Here is a 17,602-nt window from a genome sequence, read left to right as displayed (position 1 = left end):
AGCGGGTAACACAAAGCTAATCCCAAGGACAACTAACTTGCCCTAAGAAAGAAGCAGAAATCATAAAATTTACTAAAAAGAAAGATCTTTAAACCTGAAAATAATTAAATAAAGACCTACTCTGCAAATGTACCATCTTCCAAATGTTGCTAGACAGATAGCAAAAAGAACTTACATGAAATCATTTGAGTTTAATATTCTTAACCGATGGAATCTCCAATTTAAGTATAGAACTAAAATTAAAGCTCAGTCTCGAGGAAGAGAAAATTAACAGTTCAATAACAGATAATGGACAGTTTCCCTGAAATAAATGTTAGTACCTGCTTTATAGAATCTCTACTACTACTACTACTACTATTTAGCATTTCTATAGCGCTACAAGGCATACGCAGCGCTGTACAAACATAGAAGAAAGACAGTCCCTGCTCAAAGAGCTTACAATCTAATAGACAAAAAATTAAATAAAGTAAGCAAATCAAATCAATTAATGTGAACGGGAAGGAAGAGAGGAGGGTAGGTGGAGGCGAGTGGTTACAAGTGGTTACGAGTCAAAAGCAATGTTAAAGAGGTGGGTTTTCAGTCTAGATTTAAAGGTGGCCAAGGATGGGGCAAGACGTAGGGGCTCAGGAAGTTTATTCCAGGCGTAGGGTGCAGCGAGACAGAAGGCGCGAAGTCTGGAGTTGGCAGTAGTGGAGAAGGGAACAGATAAGTAGGATTTATCCATGGAGCGGAGTGCACGGGAAGGGGTGTAGGGAAGGACGAGTGTGGAGAGATACTGGGGAGCAGCAGAGTGAATACATTTATAGGTTAGTAGAAGAAGTTTGAACAGGATGCGAAAACGGATAGGGAGCCAGTGAAGGGTCTTGAGGAGAGGGGTAGTATGAGTAAAGCGACCCTGGCGGAAGATGAGACGGGCAGCAGAGTTTTGAACCGACTGGAGAGGGGAGAGGTGACTAAGTGGGAGGCCAGCAAGAAGCACATTGCAGTAGTCTAAACGAGAGGTGACAAGGGTGTGGATGAGGGTTTTGGTAGAGTGCTCGGAAAGAAAGGGGCGGATTTTACGGATGTTGTAAAGAAAGAAACGACAGGTCTTGGCGGTCTGCTGGATATGAGCAGAGAAGGAGAGAGAAGAGTCAAAGATGACCCCAAGGTTTTGAGCTGAGGAGACAGGGAGAATGAGAGAGCCATCAACAGAAATAGAAAACGGGGGGAGCGGGGAGGTGGGTTTGGGGGGGGAAAATGAGAAGCTCGGTTTTGGTCATATTTAATTTCAGGTGGCGTTGAGACATCCAGGCAGCAATGTCAGACAAGCACGCTGAAACTTTGGTTTGGATGCAAGGTGAGATATCAGGGGTAGAAAGGTAGATTTGGGAGTCATCAGCATAGAGATGGTAGGAAAAGCCATGGGATGAGATTAATGAACCAAGGGAAGAAGTGTAGATAGAAAAGAGGAGGGGACCAAGAACAGAACCCTGAGGTACGCCGACAGGCAGAGGGATAGAAGTAGAAGAGGATCCACCAGAGTGAACACTAAAGGTGCGGAGGGAGAGGTAGGAAGAGAACCAGGAAAGGACAGAGCCCTGGAATCCAAGTGAGGACAGGGTATCGAGAAGTATGTTGTGATCGACAGTGTCAAAAGCAGCGGAAAGATCAAGAAGAATGAGGATGGAATATTGACCTCTGGATTTAGCCAGTAATAGGTCATTGGAGACTTTAGTAAGCGCAGTTTCGGTTGAGTGGAGAGGGCGAAAACCAGATTGTAATGGGTCAAGAATAGCATGTGAGGAGAGAAAATCAAGGCAGCGGCGGTGAACAGCACGCTCAAGTAATTTGGAGAGAAAAGGAAGGAGGGAGATGGGTCGGTAATTAGAGGGACAAGTAGGGTCAAGTGAAGGCTTCTTAAGGAGAGGTGTGACCACAGCATGTTTAAAGGCAGCAGGGATAGTCGCAGTGGAAAGTGAGAGATTGAGAATGTGACAGATAAAAGGAATAAGAGTAGGAGAGATGGCATTAAGAAGGTGGGTGGGAATGGGATCAGAGGAACAGGTGGTACATTTTGAGGAAGAAAGGAGAAGTGTAGTTTCCTCAATAGTAACTTCAGGAAAGGAGGAAAGGGAATGAGGGGAAGGAGAGAGAGGGGAACGGACTAGTGGAGGGAGAGCTGGTGAGGTAGAGAAAGCAAGGTTTATCTTTTGAACCTTGTTGTGAAAGAATTCAGCAAGGGTCTGAGGAGATAATGAAGGGGGAGTTGGGGGAGGGGGCACCTTGAGGAGAGAGTTCAATGTGGTGAAGAGAAGTCGAGGATTAGAGCCAAGAGAGTTGGTCAGTTGGATATAATAATCCTGTTTGGCATGTAAAAGAGCAGATTGGAAGGAGGTCAGCATGAACTTAAAGTGTAAGAAATCAGCAAGGGCCCGAGATTTCCGCCAGAGGCGTTCGGCGGAGCGGGTACAGGAACGTAGGTAGCGGATATTAGAATTCAGCCAAGGTTGGGGTTTTGTACGCCTTACAGGGTGGGTCATCAAAGGTGCAACAGTGTCTAAGGCAGAGGATAGAGTATTGTTGTAAGAAGAAACAGCCTCGTTGACAGACGTGGATGGTGCCACAGTAGAGAGGAGGTTTGAAACATGGGAGGATAGAGATGAAGGGTCAATATCGTGAAGATTCCTAGATAAATTAGATAGGATAGGACGGGACTGGGAGGGAGGAGATTTAAGTGTGAAAGTTATAAGACGGTGATCAGAGGAGGGATGATCAGAGGCAAGGAAACTAGAAGGTGAACAGTTGGAGGAGAAGATGAGATCAAGACAGTGACCATTTTGATGAGTGGGGGAGGTGGAGCATAGTTGGAGATTAAAGGACGACGTTAAAGCGAGTAACTTGGAAATATAGGAGTTGGAAGGATCATTAGCAGGAATATTAAAGTCACCAAGGATGAGAGAGGGGGAGGAAGGATCATGGAAGAAGGCAAGCCAGGCGTCAAAGTCACTGAGAAAGGATGAAAGGGACTTATCAGGGGGACGATAAATGACCGCTATTCGAAGAGGCAGAGGAGAGAAAAGGCGGATAGAGTGGACTTCAAAGGAGGAAAAACAGTGAGATTGAGGTGGAAGAAGGGGTTGAAATCTGGAGGAGGGAGAGAGAAGTAGTCCAACACCGCCCCCACGGCCAGCAGGGCGAGGAGTATGTGAAAATAGATAACTGTCATGGCACAGGGCTGCGACTGAAGCAGAGTCATCAGGGCAGAGCCATGTTTCTGTTATGGCGAGCAGATGGAGGTGACGCGAGATAAAGAGGTCCTGTATATAGGGGAGTTTGTTACAGATAGAGCGGGCATTCCATAGGGCGCAAGAGAAGGGCAGAGAAGAGGAGGGGAGTAGAGGAATAGAGATGAGGTTAGAGAGGTCACGGTGAGATCTGTAGAGTTTGGATAATAGTTGGTGAGGAGGGCCAGGATTGGGATTGATGTCACCAGCTGAGAGTAAGAGAAGGAGTAAAAGAGAGCGGAGGAGAGTAGGAGAGGTGTGGCCACGAAGGCGTCGAAGGCGAGAGGTATTTAGGTGGAATGGGGAAGGCAAAATGGAGGGAAGAAAGAGACGGAGATTAAAAGCCAAGAGGGAGGAAGAGGGTAGGAGAGAAGGTGAGGTGATGAAGTCAATGGATGGGAAGTGAGTTCCTGTAGCGGAGAGAGGTAGGGGGAGAGGGAAAAGATTAGGAAGGGACAGAGCTAGGAAGAGAATGTGAAAAGGGGCCATAACGATTAAGGTATTTTAGCAACTGGAAAAAGATTAGATACAAAGAGAAAAATGCCCCGCGCGCCGTTAGGCGCGCGGCACCTAGAGCGGAGGCCCTGAGTGGATCGGGGTGGACCTGGGTGTCACCCCGGAGAAGGCTGTAAGGATATGCAGATGAGCTGCAAGTCCTCCACAGCACCTGAAAGGCAGCCGGTGGTAGAGGTGGGCACCTCTCAGCTGAGGAAAGGCTTACCAGGGGTTAGGCCGAAGCCAGCATTCCTCCCCCTGAGGGTCGCCTGATCCATAAAATCTCCCCCCCCCCCCCTCTCCCAGTGCTGGAAGTCAGTGCTTAGTTACTATGTTCAGTCCTCTTACCTGGCCCCTCTCCCTTTTGGGATACCTCGATTCAGATGTTTTGTGGTTTAAGGTGTCTAAATCCAGATGCTCTGATCTGGTACATTTTTTATTTCAAAAGTCTAGGTTTCTAACTCTGTTACTGCGCACAGGCCATTGCAGCTTACAATTAAAAATAATTAAAACATTACAAACTGCATACCCTAATCCTCACAACACCACAGACCCTCAGAAAGACTGAGAGGGGCATAATCGAACGGGGCGCCCAAGTTTTCCTGAGGGCGTCCTCACAGGATGTCCCCATGAAGGGGCGGGCAAACCAGTATTATCGAAACAAGATGAGCAGCCATCTTTCATTTCAATAATACGGTCGGGGATGCCCAAATCTCAACATTTAGGTCGACCTTAGAGATGGTCGACCTTAGAGATGGGTCGTCCCTAGAGATGGTGGTCCCCAATTTTCGGCGATAATGGAAACCGAGGACACCCATCTAAGAAACAACCAAATCCAAGCCATTTGGTCGTGGGAGAAGCCAGCATTCGTAGTGCACTGGTCCCCCTGACATGCCAGGACACCAACCGGGCACCCTAGGGGGCACTGCAGTGGACTTCAGAAAAAGCTCCCTGGTGCATAGCTCCCTTACGTTATGTGCTGAACCCCCAAAAAACTTCAAAACCCACTCCCCACAAATGTACACCACTACCATAGCCCTTAGGGATGAAAGGGGGCACCTAGATGTGGGTACAGTGGGTTTGTGGTGGGTTTTGGAGGGCTCACATTTACCACCACAAGTTTAACAGGTAGGGGAGGATGGGCCTGGGTCCGCCTGCCTAAAGTGCACTGCAGTACCCACTAAAACTGCTCCAGGGACCTGCATACTGCTGTCATGGAGCTGGGTATGATATTTGAGGCTAGCATAGAGGCTGGAAAAATATTTAATTTTTTTTTAGGGTGGGAGGGCGTTAGTGACCACTGGGGGAGTAGGGGGTCTTTCCCAATTCCCTCCGGTGGTCATCTGGTCATTTAGGGCAAAATTTTGTGGCTTGGTCGTAAAAAAAAAGGACCAACTAAAGTCGGCCAAGTGTTCGTCAGGGACACCCTTCTTTTTTCCATTATCGGCCGAGGACGCCCATATATTAAGCATGCCCCAGTCCCGCCTTCACTATGCTTCCGACATCCTCCCGTAAACTTTGGTCATCCCCGCAACGGAAAGCAGTTGAGGATGCCCAAACTCGGCTTTTGATTATGCCGATTTGGGCGACCCTGGGAGAAGGACACCCATCTCCCGATTTGTGTCGAAAAATGGACACCCTTCTCTTTCGAAAATAAGCCTGTATATGACCATATTGAAAGCTAGTTCAAAAAAACAACACCTTTGTCTTTAAAAGGGCTTTGAATTTGGGGAAGGACAGTTCAGACCTCAGGTAAAGGGGCAAATTGTTCCAAATAAATGGGGACAGAAAGAAAAAGGCAGATGCATGAATAGACTCAAAGGTAGCTTACAACTTCATATAAAATACTGTAAAGCTGTTTTATCGCTTGTAAAAATTTAAATGGTTATAAATAAAATAAAAAATAAAAAAAATACTGTAAAATAATGCACCAAGTGGGCAATTCTATAACTGAGCACTCCAGGTGCCCAAATTACATAGGCTATGAACATATTCTATAAGAGCACTTTTAAACTGGCATCAGTGCAACTACATTTAGGCTTGCACACTTACACCATGCCAATAGCAGGCATTAATGCATATGCCTAAATACAACACCTATTCACATAACTTACAGTATTCTGTAAGCCCCGCCCATATCCTGCCCATGCTCCTTCCCCTATGAATGTCTCCTTGCATTTATGAGCTGAGGCATTTGTACCTGTATGTTATAGAATACCGCTGAGTGTGCGGCTAGCAGTTGCATACATTGCTGCAACAGTTACCGTGTAAGCGCTAGAATTCTATAACTTACTTGCACCTAACTTTATGTGGCCTGTTACAGAATGAAGAAGTAAGAGAATACAACAATTATAATCTAAAGTCACTAACAGAGTACATCATGGGGTTCATTTTCAAAATAGAAAAATGTCCAAAAAGCAGCACAAAGCAACAGATTGATGCTTTTTTGTCCAAAATGTTCAAATTGCTATTTCCAAACACCATTTTAAGATGCTTTTCTATGCAGTGCATCCAATTCACAAGGGGGCATGTCAGGGGTATGTTGGGTGGAGTTTGGGTGTTCCCAGAACTTGGACCTTTTCTGCCATAATGGAACAAAGCAAAAATGTCCTGGGTGAAACGTTAGACATTTTGATCAAGACTTGTTTCAATCAAGACTAATAGGCTCATTTTCGAAAGAGAAGGACACCCATCTTTCGACATACATCGGAAGATGGACGTCTTTCTCACTGGGTCATCCAAATCGGCATAATCAAAAGCCGATTTTGGACGTCTCCAACTACTTTCCGTCGCAGTGACAGCCAAAGTTCAAGGGGATGTATCGGAGGCGTAGTGAAGGCGGGACTTGGGCATGCCTAACACTAGAATGCCCTCAACCCATAATGAAAAGAAACAAGGATGTCCCTGACGAACACTTGGACGACTTTACCTGATCGTGTTTTTATTATGACCAAGCCACAAAAAGGTGCCCAAAATGACCAGATGACCACCGGAGAGAATCAGGGATCACCTCCCCTTACTCCCCCAATGGTCACTAACCCCCTCCCACCCTCAAAAAACATCTTTAAAAATATTGATTGCCAGCCTCAGATGTCATACTCAGATCCATCACAGCAGTATGCAGGTCCCTGGAGCAGTTTTAGTGGGTGCAGTGCACTTCAAATAGGCGGACCAGTCCCATCCCCCCCTACCTGTTACGTTTGTGGAGGAAACAGTGAGCCCTCCAAAACCCACCACAAACCCACTGTACCCACATCTAGGTGCCCCCTTCACCCATAAGGGCTATGGTAGTGGTGTACAGTTGTGGGTAGTGGGCTTGGGGGGGGTTGGGGGGCTCAGCACACAAGGTAAGGGAGCTGTGTACCTGGGAGCAATTTCTGAAATCCAGTGCAGTGCCCCTTAGGGTGCCCGGTTAGTGTCCTGACATGTCAGGGGGACCAGTGCACTATGAATGCTGGCTCCTCCCATGACCAAAGGGCTTGGATTTGGTCGTTTCTGAGATGGGCGTCCTTGGTTTTCATTATCGCTGAAAATCAGAAACGACCAAGTCTAGGGATGACCATCTCTAAGGACGACCTAAATGTCAAGATTTGGGCATACCCGACCGTATTATCGAAACAAAAGATGGACATCCATCTTGTTTCAATAATGCGGGTTTCCCCGCCCCTCCACCGGGACGCTTTGCGAGGACGTCCTCAGCAAAACTTGGGCGTCCCTTTTGATTATGCCCCTTGTCACAAAAAGGTGCCCTAAATGACCAGATGACCACTGGATGAATTAAGGCATGACTCCCCCCTACTACTCCAGTGGTCCAGTGACTCCTTTCCACCCCACCCCCCAAAGATATGAAAGAAACAGTACATATCAGCCACTATGACAGCTTCAGATATTATGGCAGCAAGCAGGTCCCTGGAGTAGCCTAGTGGTCAGTACAGTGTACTGTAGAGAAAGGAACCCAGGTCCATATCCCACTCTGTGCTATACTTGTGATGTAAAGTGTGAGCCTTCCAATAACTACCAGAAACCTACTGTACACACATATAGGTGACATCTGCAGGCTTAAGGGCTATTTTAATGGTGTACAGTTGATACAGTAGACTTTTGGAGGACTCCCCCTACAATATAAGGGGGCAACGATGTGTACCTGGGACCTTTTATGTGACGTCCACTGCAGCATCCCCTAGGGTACCCACTTCTCTTCTGAGATTCTGTGGGGCAAGTCTACTAAGAATACTGCCAACCCCACCCTCCCCTCCAGACATCCCAATGGATTGTTTTTGTGTGTTTTTCCCTTGGACTTTTTTATTTTCAAAAATGGTCTCAAAAGTAAAATACACTGAGCATAAAATGTCTACTCAATGTCTAGGAAATGGCCATTTCTGAAACAAAAAGATTGATTTTTTCAGGTTCAAAAATCAACACGTTCATCACTTAATTTTTGGACATTTTCACCAAAATGTCCAAAATCTGATTTAGACGTCATATTGAAAATGCCTCTTCACACCTGATATAACACAGAGTATTAAAAAAGTGATTGATGCAAATATGTTACTCCCAGGAAGCAGCTGGTCAGGGCCATGAACTTTTAGTGTCAGCAGCAAAGCACAGAAAGGAAAATCCCCAAGATTCCATAATTTTATTGCTTGGGAAACTTGATGTCAGATTGCTAATTGAATGCACATAAATATTTCAAACATTCACTATTTCAAACATATATAAAAACAAAAGAAACAGATGTTTTTCTATGCAGTACATCCAAATCACAAGGGTGTGTGTCGGGGGGCGTGTTGGGGGTGGGGTTTGAGGGTCCATGTGAAACATTACACGTTTTGATCTAGACCTACTGAATATGCACTTAAAACAATCTCATTAAAAAAAATGGAGATATTGAAATCAACTTATCTCTGAACACACATCTCTGTTTTATGGGGTTTTGATTCATAATGATTTGTTTATGTTGTCTTCTACAATAAACAAAAAAAAGGAACATAAGAAGAGTATCTCTAAATAAACACTCTGAATGTACTTTCCAAACAGCTTGTAAGGTTTCATGGCAATTGATGGAGATGGAATTAGAATCCTAGCTTTTGCATTTCGGAAAAATGGTCTCCACCCACTTGTGTTGTTTGTGATAATGATACTTCTCATCATATGGCTTTTATCTATATGTACACATCCTCACTAATTGTTTAAAGTTCTTCTTTTACCTGTGCACATTGTCTGCAGTCTTTATACAAAATTTTTGCCGCTGTCACTAAAGGTATCTGTGCATTTCAGAAAGAAGAGAATGGTGAAATAGTCAACACTTTAAATAGTGGGGTAACAACTTACATGCAAAGTGGTTTGGCACCAGGAGAGACCTATGAAGTCTCCATCCAGGCAGTGAAAAACAACACTGAAGGTCCCAAACTCACCAAGGTGACAACCACAAGTGAGTATTATGCAGAAAACTGAAACTTGACTTTCCACAGATAGGCCCATCCTAGTAGATTCCTAGTTCATTTGCCTTAACATTATCAGGAAGAAGAGTTGACAGTGAAAATCTGAGGGAAGATTTCCTATCAGGAGTAGCTTTGACTTCCCAGTAGCTTATTTCTGCCCTATAAACATTAACTTTTTCCAACATGGCAACTGGATTCTCTCTGAAAGAAAGAACATTTGAAGATTGTCAACAAACTGATGAAAGACAATATTGTGCTTTTTAAACATATCACACAATGGTTTGATATGACTATTAAAGAGCAAGGGGAAAAGCACTGAGACTTATGGAACTCTTCCTGTAAGCAGTGATGGTAACTGTTTACATTCTGATGTTTAAAAAAGAATTAAACTAGGAGAGTATTTTTTCCACTTCCACCCATCCTTGTTGACAGTAGAGGGGGTTTAATGCACTGAAAGTTGCTGATATATCCACCAATATCAGACCCATTGAGCCTTCTCTGACAAAACCACGTAGTCAACTGTCCAACCAGCCAGAATAGTCTTGGTGCTCCTGTGTGGTCATTACATCCAGATATGTGTAATTTAGGCCGATCTTGGTCAGCCCACTTCTACATATCCACACAGTACAGGTCAGAGGTCTGAGTGACACTTCTGGTCCCTGTCTGTCTTTTACATTATATAGCTGAATGTATACACTGCTTTAGTAAATACTGGCATAAATAAATACTGTGTCTTAGAAATTCAGGCTTGAGACTGGAGTTTTCTCCACTTTCTGTCTGGTGTCTGACCTGCTTGTTTCAGCTTTCACTGAAGTTTGTTACACCATGGAGCAGGTTTATTTTTGAGAATTTTCACAACAGTAATAGGAGCAAGTTTGTTAATTGCTTTGTAATGTCAGTGGAAATTTGAGAGAACGATTTCAGATGGATTTCCTTATACTTTGTTAATATGTAATCCTGACAATCAAATAATCTTCAGGTCAATAATCCAATTTGCAGACCAGAATTGCACCTTAGATTAAACGTTTAACTCATTTTGCTGACAAAGTAGTTAGGGCAGGCCATAAGTTGAGAAAAATGTAGTAGACTCATGGTATCCAAAAATCCTATAGCTGGACCAACAGTTGTTGTATCATCATGGATGTTAAAATTAGTGTTTATCTATGGATGTTGTAAAGTTATATTTCAACAAATGCTTCTTCAGACTATACAGCACTGCATTTATTCCATAGGAGAAAATAAGGGACCATAATTGTTATTCTGGTCTATAAATTAATAAATAGAGATAAATCAAAACATAGAAAAGAAAATACCCTCCATTGCCCCATGTAAACTACATTGAGCCTGCCATGAGTGGGAAAGTGCGGGGTACAAATGTAACAAAAATTAAAAAAAATAAAAAATAACATGATAACTTTTTATTGGACTAACTTAATACATCTTTTGATTAGCTTTCAATGGTAACCCTTCTTCTTCAGACTGGAAATAAACAAATGTTGACAAATATCAGAATATATAAGTGAAGCACAAAGGTTAAAATCATTCCAATGACAATCTCACAAGAGGGAGGGATAGGTTAGGTGAGAAACAGGGAGAGCTGGGTGGATGAGAGTCAGGGAGAGATGGATGGTAGATAAAAGGGTGACAAAGCAGTAGAATTTTATGGTTTAAAATGGGCTAGAAAACCCAGAACTTTGTTGAGTCCTGTCTAGAAATTGGAATATTTGTAGGCTCTGATACTTGTTATTGGTCCCACATAAAAATGATCTTATGATGACATTGCATAAACACTTTCAAGACTATTAATGTCCCTTCTTCAGATGTGAAATAAGACATAAAAGAGAGACTGGTAATGGTAGAACAGTGAACTATGCACACTATTCCCTGCATTCTATAATTTGGACTGCACATTTTCACATTTAGCATACAAAATTGTGTGCGCAGGATGGAGAATAGTGTGTGTAAGGGGCCCTTTTACTAAGTTGTGATACAAGGGGTCCTGCTTTAGTGGTGGCAGCCATTTTTGCTATGCAACAGGGCCCTTTTTATTATTCTGATAATGCCAATAAAAATCCAGACATTGTCTCAGTAAGCAGCACTTATCCAGGTGTCACTGGATATCGAGCCTATAGAGTATCCCCTGATGCTATAAAAGTCACTAAAACTTGTGTGCGCAAGTGTAGGCGTGTTCCTGATTTGCCAGCACAATTTAATAGCATAATAAGCCAATTAGTGCTAATAATTTGCTTTTTAACAAGCAATTATTGACACTATTTAGATTTAATTTGGACTTACCCATATAAAGTTAGGCACAGGATCTGCGCCTAAAATTTACATATGGCCTGAAAAAGGGGGAGCGGAAATGAGAAGGTCATGGGCATTTCGGGGCGGTTTGGGGGCATGGTTTTGAGTTACACATGTAATTGTAGAATATAGGTGCTTTGCGTGTAAATTTAGGCATGGGTATTTGCACCACATTTTCATTGGTGCAAATGGCAGTGCCTAAATTTACGCATGACCTCTCTGCTTAAGCATTAATTCTATAAGCTGTACCAAACTTTAGGCACAGCTTATAGAATACTGCTTAAGCAGGGTTTTTTTCTGCGCTGATTTTTTAGGCGCCATATATATATAGAATCTAGCCCTATATGTATAAGTGGGACATCTATGTATCAGTATATTCAGGGGTATTAACTAGATTTATAGTAAAATTTAATATACATATAATTTTAGATATGTAGATTAGATGTTTCAAATTATTTGCTAGATGTCCTAATGAAAATTACTCCTAAGTCTATGCATTGTAAAATGAGTTTATCTTGTTGGGCAGACTGGGTGGCCGTACAGGTCTTTAACTGCCGTCATTTACTATGTTACTATCGTTTCTATGATTAGCATGTACTGAAAGCATTTGGCACATATTAAAGCAGCAAAAATGAAACTGCATTTTGTTGCTTTTTGTGTCATTATGGCTATGTTTCCTGTTGTTTTAGTATGTCAGCACCCTCTTACAAGAAACATCTTTGGATGTTGACAATTTCACCTGTTGTATCACTTTTGCTTTCTAATAGTGATTGACTCCCCCAGCCAGTTTGAAGTGAGAGATGTTACAGATAGGAGTGCCACTTTATCGTGGATTAAACCCATGGCAGAAATCGACGAAACTGTTCTTCTCTATGAAGATAAAGTTATGACCTTCCCTAAAGACGAAGACCAGTACATTCTAGGTGGCTTAAATCCAGACACCACATATGATCTGACGCTCTTTGCTCGTCGTGGGGACATGATAAGTGAGAAGGTGACTAAGACCATTACAACAGGTAAGGGCACTTCTGCTCAATTTTTGTGAGAAACCAAAGAGCAGATATCACCTATTGTAGAAAAGAATGGAATAGAATACCTTAATTCACTTATCTGTGATGCAACTGTTTATTTATTTTTATTTAAAAGTATTTATAATTTGCACCATTTATAATTATGGATGAGTACTAGAAAAAATACAAACTCCATGACAATACAAAAAACATGCGTATTAATTTTAAAAAAGTATAGCAATATTACATTAAACAGCAAGTAATTATATGAGTACCAAAACTCAGTACATAATGTCCAGCGGTCTGCCTACCATCTTCATGTTCATAAATAAAATTTATGTCCACTATATAAATCTGCATTACTTGTATATTCTCCACAGTTCTCAAAAGTGCATGACATGTGCAGGAAAGGCCTTTTGAAATAAATGTGCCTTAAGCAATTTACAGAAAATAGATCTCAGATTCTTAGGTAATGCATTCTATTTCCTTGGCATAGCCACAGCAAACGTTATCACAGTTACCATCAAGATGAATCTGAAGGAATGAAGGAACATTAAGCAAATTTGAATTAACGCTGTATAAATGAAAGTCTATTTAAAAAACTACTGCATTTAGAATTTAAATAACCAAATGGAATTGAATTAGATTATGGTATTAGATTAAGATAATCAAATCTTCATTGTTAAATGTTTTTAAATGTGCAGTTTCTAGAAATCATACTCCATGAGTAGGATATTTGTACCTACAAAAATGGATTGTAATTCTCCAAATATGATATACCTCCATGTGTAATACATGCTTCCAACATTATTGTTGAATGTTTTCTGGAATTTGCATGTACCTAGACTTTGGCTTAGGTTATTCAGTGAGACCTCCGGATATTGTTCTCTCCTTCCTTTTCTAAGGAAGCTGCCCAAGGTATGGGGGGAGGGGGAAAAGGACAGAAAAAGCTGGATTATAGAACAACATAACTCAACTTTGCTATACTCTGTCCACTCCAAGTTCACTTCTCCTGTTTCATAGGGAGCGTAGTGGTTATGCACTGCTCTGTCTGCTCAAGCTTTTGATGTACCTCCTCCCCTCCTGTTCCATGTAGGTAACCTAGGAAAGGAGTGTATGGAGCAGGGAGCAGACAGATATTTGTTGCACAGTAAGAGTCTTTGCAGGAGCCCTGTCTGCTCATCCCTAGAAAAGTGGAGGTGTAGTGAGTTTGGTCCTGGGATATAGAGGAGATTGTTGAAGTAGTGTTGTGGTCACTCCTCTAGAGAGGGAAGGTACAAAGTTTTGTCATTGCTGCCTCAGGGGTCACTGCTAAGGGCTCCCTCTTGTGTAGTAGAAAAATGCAGATAAATAAGTTCACAAGCTCAGCAAAACTGCCAGTTTCCAGTGTGCCCCATCATATTTGACAGGAGATGGGGGCTGAACTCAACTGGCAAAAGATAGTAAACAAGGCCTAGTCTAAAATATAAAAAACTGAATCAAAATTCAGTTCTGTGCTTCTTGTGCCTCCTCACGCCCATGCTTCTTTACTCCTCTTCTCTTTATTAAAGGCCAGGTGTGAGAACTTCTTAGAAGGATACTTCATTGCATTTCTTGGTGAACCCAAGACATATTGAACATAACTGAGGTTGAAGGATTATTCATTGGTCACAACAGGAGAAGTTGAACCCTTAAGATAATAAATGGGCCTTCATGATTTTACTAAATAAAAATAATAATAATATTGCCACCTCATTCATAGCTACATTAGGTCTAAAGAATCCTGCATTTATTATTATATTAACTGAAAGTATCCAGGACCCTTGCATCGATAGCTTTTCAGATATTGTGTTCTTGATGGAAACATCCTTGTTGCCCACAGACCTGGATGCTCCTTCAGATCTGAGGCGTGTGTCCCAGACAGAAGACAGCATCACCTTGGAGTGGAAAAATAGCCAAGCAAACAATGAATTTTACAGGGTCAAATATGCTCCCATCGCAGGAGGAGATTACATTGAGGTCACTGTGCCAAGGAGCAATGAAATCACAACTGGCATCACCCTTACAGGTAGAACTTGTCAGGTACTTTTGGTAACTAAGTGAATATTCAGCTGACCAATGAAGTTAAGTCAAACCACAGAATAAACTGTTCTAAAGTTAACTGGATAGTACTGAATATTGGTGTTATCCAAATAACTTAAGACTACATCCCCAAGATGCATATCCCTTACTTTTATCAGACTTATGTGGATCAATTTGAACTGGATAATGAGTTGTCTGTTTAGCATTAACCATTTACCAGCACCACATTTTTAAAAAGAAATAGTGATATGATTAATTTTCTAAGTGAAATGTATATTTCTTCTGAATATTGACTTAAAAAGAGGAGCCAAAAACTAATAGTGTTGTAAGCAAAGCAGTTCGGAAAGACAAAACTTTTAAAGACCAGGTAATGACAATCTAAGTCATCTTCATGAGACTCACCTATCTTTCACCTGCTCTCTGTATCCATCTCCTGAATTGACATCACGTACTTCCTGGTTCGTCACAAGCAGAAGTGACCAACCACACGAGGTTTCTCGGCTTCAGAATGTTGGAGGTGCATTCTATTAAATAGGATTGGTCAGTTCCTTGAAGCACAGCCAGAGCTCAGTGTCCTGCACAGTAACGCTCAGACACCAGAGAGAGAGAGAGAGACAGAGAAAGACAGACGGGGCGGGGTGCCTGACCCCAGAGAGGGGGGGTATCTCTGTCACTCTCTATCTCTCTCTCTCTCTCTCTCTCTCTAACACAGTCAATGTCTTTCTCACTCTCACACACTGTCTCTCACACACTCTATGTCTCACACTTTATCACATTCACTCTCTATGTGTCACACACTCACTCACACACTCTCTTGGTCTCATACACTCAGTCTCACAGAGAGTCTATGTCTCACACACACTCTCTCTCTCGCACACACTGTATCTGTGTGAAACACACTCTCTCTCTCACACTGTGTCTCAAATACACACTTGCACACACTCTCATTATCACACACACACTCTCTTTCTCTCACAGACACACTCGCACCCAGACTCACTCTCTCTCTCACACACACACACACGCACACATTCACTCTCTCTCTCACACACAGTCACTCTCACATACACTCTCTCAAACATACACACTCCGAGGAAAACCTTGCCAGCGCCCGTTTCATTTGTGTCAGAAACGGGCCTTTTTTTACTAGTTATTATATATTTAGTTGTTAGCACTGTCAGTTTGGTATCTTTGGGAACCTATCCATATAAAGGAATACTGAAAACTGATCAAGAATGTAATCGAGTTCTTAGATACCATCCTTTATATCTTCTTCCCTAGGTCTGAAACCTGTAACAGAGTATGGCATTGGAGTGACTGCTGTGAAGCAGGACAAGGAGAGTAACCCAGCAACCATTAATGCAGCAACTGGTAAGAAGGAACATTAGGCTTCCATCCTCATAGCTTTCGTATGTCTGCCTCAATAAACAAGAGAAACCAGCATATATGCCTTAGTTTAAACTGTTGATTTTCAAATTGTAGACTTGGATCCTCCCAGAGATCTGGAGGTCACCGAATCCACTGGAAGTACACTGTCACTGCGCTGGATAAAACCCAAGTCCAAAATTGATCAGTACCGGATCATTTATGTGTCTTCCACTGGCAAAACGAATGAAGTTTTGATATCTCCAAGATACACCACCTACATCCTGGAAGGACTGGATGGAAACACAGATTATAACATTACCCTTGTGGCTGAGAAAGGAAAGCATAAAAGCAGACCAGTCCCAGTGAAAGGTTCTACTGGTAAGTAATGATATTGGAATTAACATATTAGGCTGGGTTTGTTAATAACTGAGTGCTCTACTCTAATTGACTTTCCTTGGCTTTCTAAATCAGGCAGGATAGTATTGATTAAAAATATTAAACTTGGCTCTGGGTCTACAACACATGCTTCCTTTTCTTAGATAAACAATTATTTTTGCTATCACAACTTGCTCCACCTTTTCTTATTTTCACTGTAACTAGTATGATGTACCTCTTCTCCATCAGAGAATGTTATTACCTCTGCTATTAATTTTTGTTTTGCAGTATGGTTGCATTTAATCATTATTTTATTTTAAAGGCACTATAACATCAAAGATAACCATTACCTTTTGACTTTACAGAAACTTGGAGCGAGTGCACTTTATTAATTCTTAACCTAGTTTCATTGCAACTTTTTTCTCAGTATGTTGTTATGGTGAAGAACATTCCTTTGTTTTTCATGAACAATGAGCCATGCCAATGAGACAGAGTACTTTGGGGGATCACTAACATGATGAGTCATAAGATATGCCATGAAGGGTCAGACCAGAGGTCCCTTGAGTCCACAATCCTACTAGTTCTGGTCACTGTAAATACCTGGAAGATCCAAAAAGTAAATCCATTCATTGTTGCTCACCCCCAAGGGTAAGCAGTTGTTTTCATAAGTTTACATGGTTTATGGACTTTTCCTCCAGGATCTTCTAAACCCTTTTAAATCCGGTTGTTCTAACTGCCTTGACCCCATCTTCCAGCAACAAATTCAACAGAAGGGATGGGCAACCAGAAAATTAATATAGGCATTTGTTCATTATGGGGCCCTTTAACTAAGCTGTGGTAAAAGGGGCCCTTTGCTAACTGCAGCAGCCATTTTTGCTGCTTATCTGGGCCCCTTTTACCGCAATGTATGAAAATAACCAAACAAGGAAATGGCTGTGTGATAAGTTTGCATTTGCTGCATGGCCATTTTAGGGGGGAGAATTTACCGCCACCCATTGAGGTAGCAGTAAGGGATCCCATGCTAACCTGGTAGTAATCGGGCTGTACATGACGCTGCTTGATTACCGATGGGTAACCCCCTGCGAAAATATTTTTTCAATATTTACACTAACTCCAGAAATGGCACGCGCTGGGGGTTGAACTACCGCCAGCATCTGGTAAAAAACTACATTCTCCAATTTGTTTCCAATTTATAGCATGTTAGCTTCATAGAGTGTCCCCTTGCCTTAGCACAATTTTATCTAGGGAGTCGCTTACTAATGGTTGGTGTCTGCTAACACAT

General features: G+C 42.2%; 1 protein-coding gene across 4 annotated transcripts in view; it reads left to right on the top strand.

Moving 5' to 3' along the window:
• TNC (tenascin C) overlaps positions 1 to 17,602 on the top strand; it is a 222,745-nt gene that overhangs the window by 120,960 nt on the left and 84,183 nt on the right. For all 4 annotated transcript variants that reach the window (XM_030207149.1, XM_030207147.1, XM_030207146.1 and 1 more), the window contains exons 6-10: positions 9,039 to 9,192; positions 12,274 to 12,522; positions 14,378 to 14,563; positions 15,859 to 15,948; positions 16,060 to 16,323. In XM_030207149.1, coding sequence (XP_030063009.1) covers positions 9,039 to 9,192; positions 12,274 to 12,522; positions 14,378 to 14,563; positions 15,859 to 15,948; positions 16,060 to 16,323 — 943 coding nt within the window. The remainder of the gene's footprint in view (positions 1 to 9,038; positions 9,193 to 12,273; positions 12,523 to 14,377; positions 14,564 to 15,858; positions 15,949 to 16,059; positions 16,324 to 17,602) is intronic.

Source organism: Microcaecilia unicolor, chromosome 6, assembly GCF_901765095.1.
Source record: "Microcaecilia unicolor chromosome 6, aMicUni1.1, whole genome shotgun sequence".
Taxonomy (NCBI): Eukaryota; Metazoa; Chordata; class Amphibia; order Gymnophiona; family Siphonopidae; genus Microcaecilia; species Microcaecilia unicolor.
This window is presented reverse-complemented; position numbering and strand designations above follow the sequence as displayed.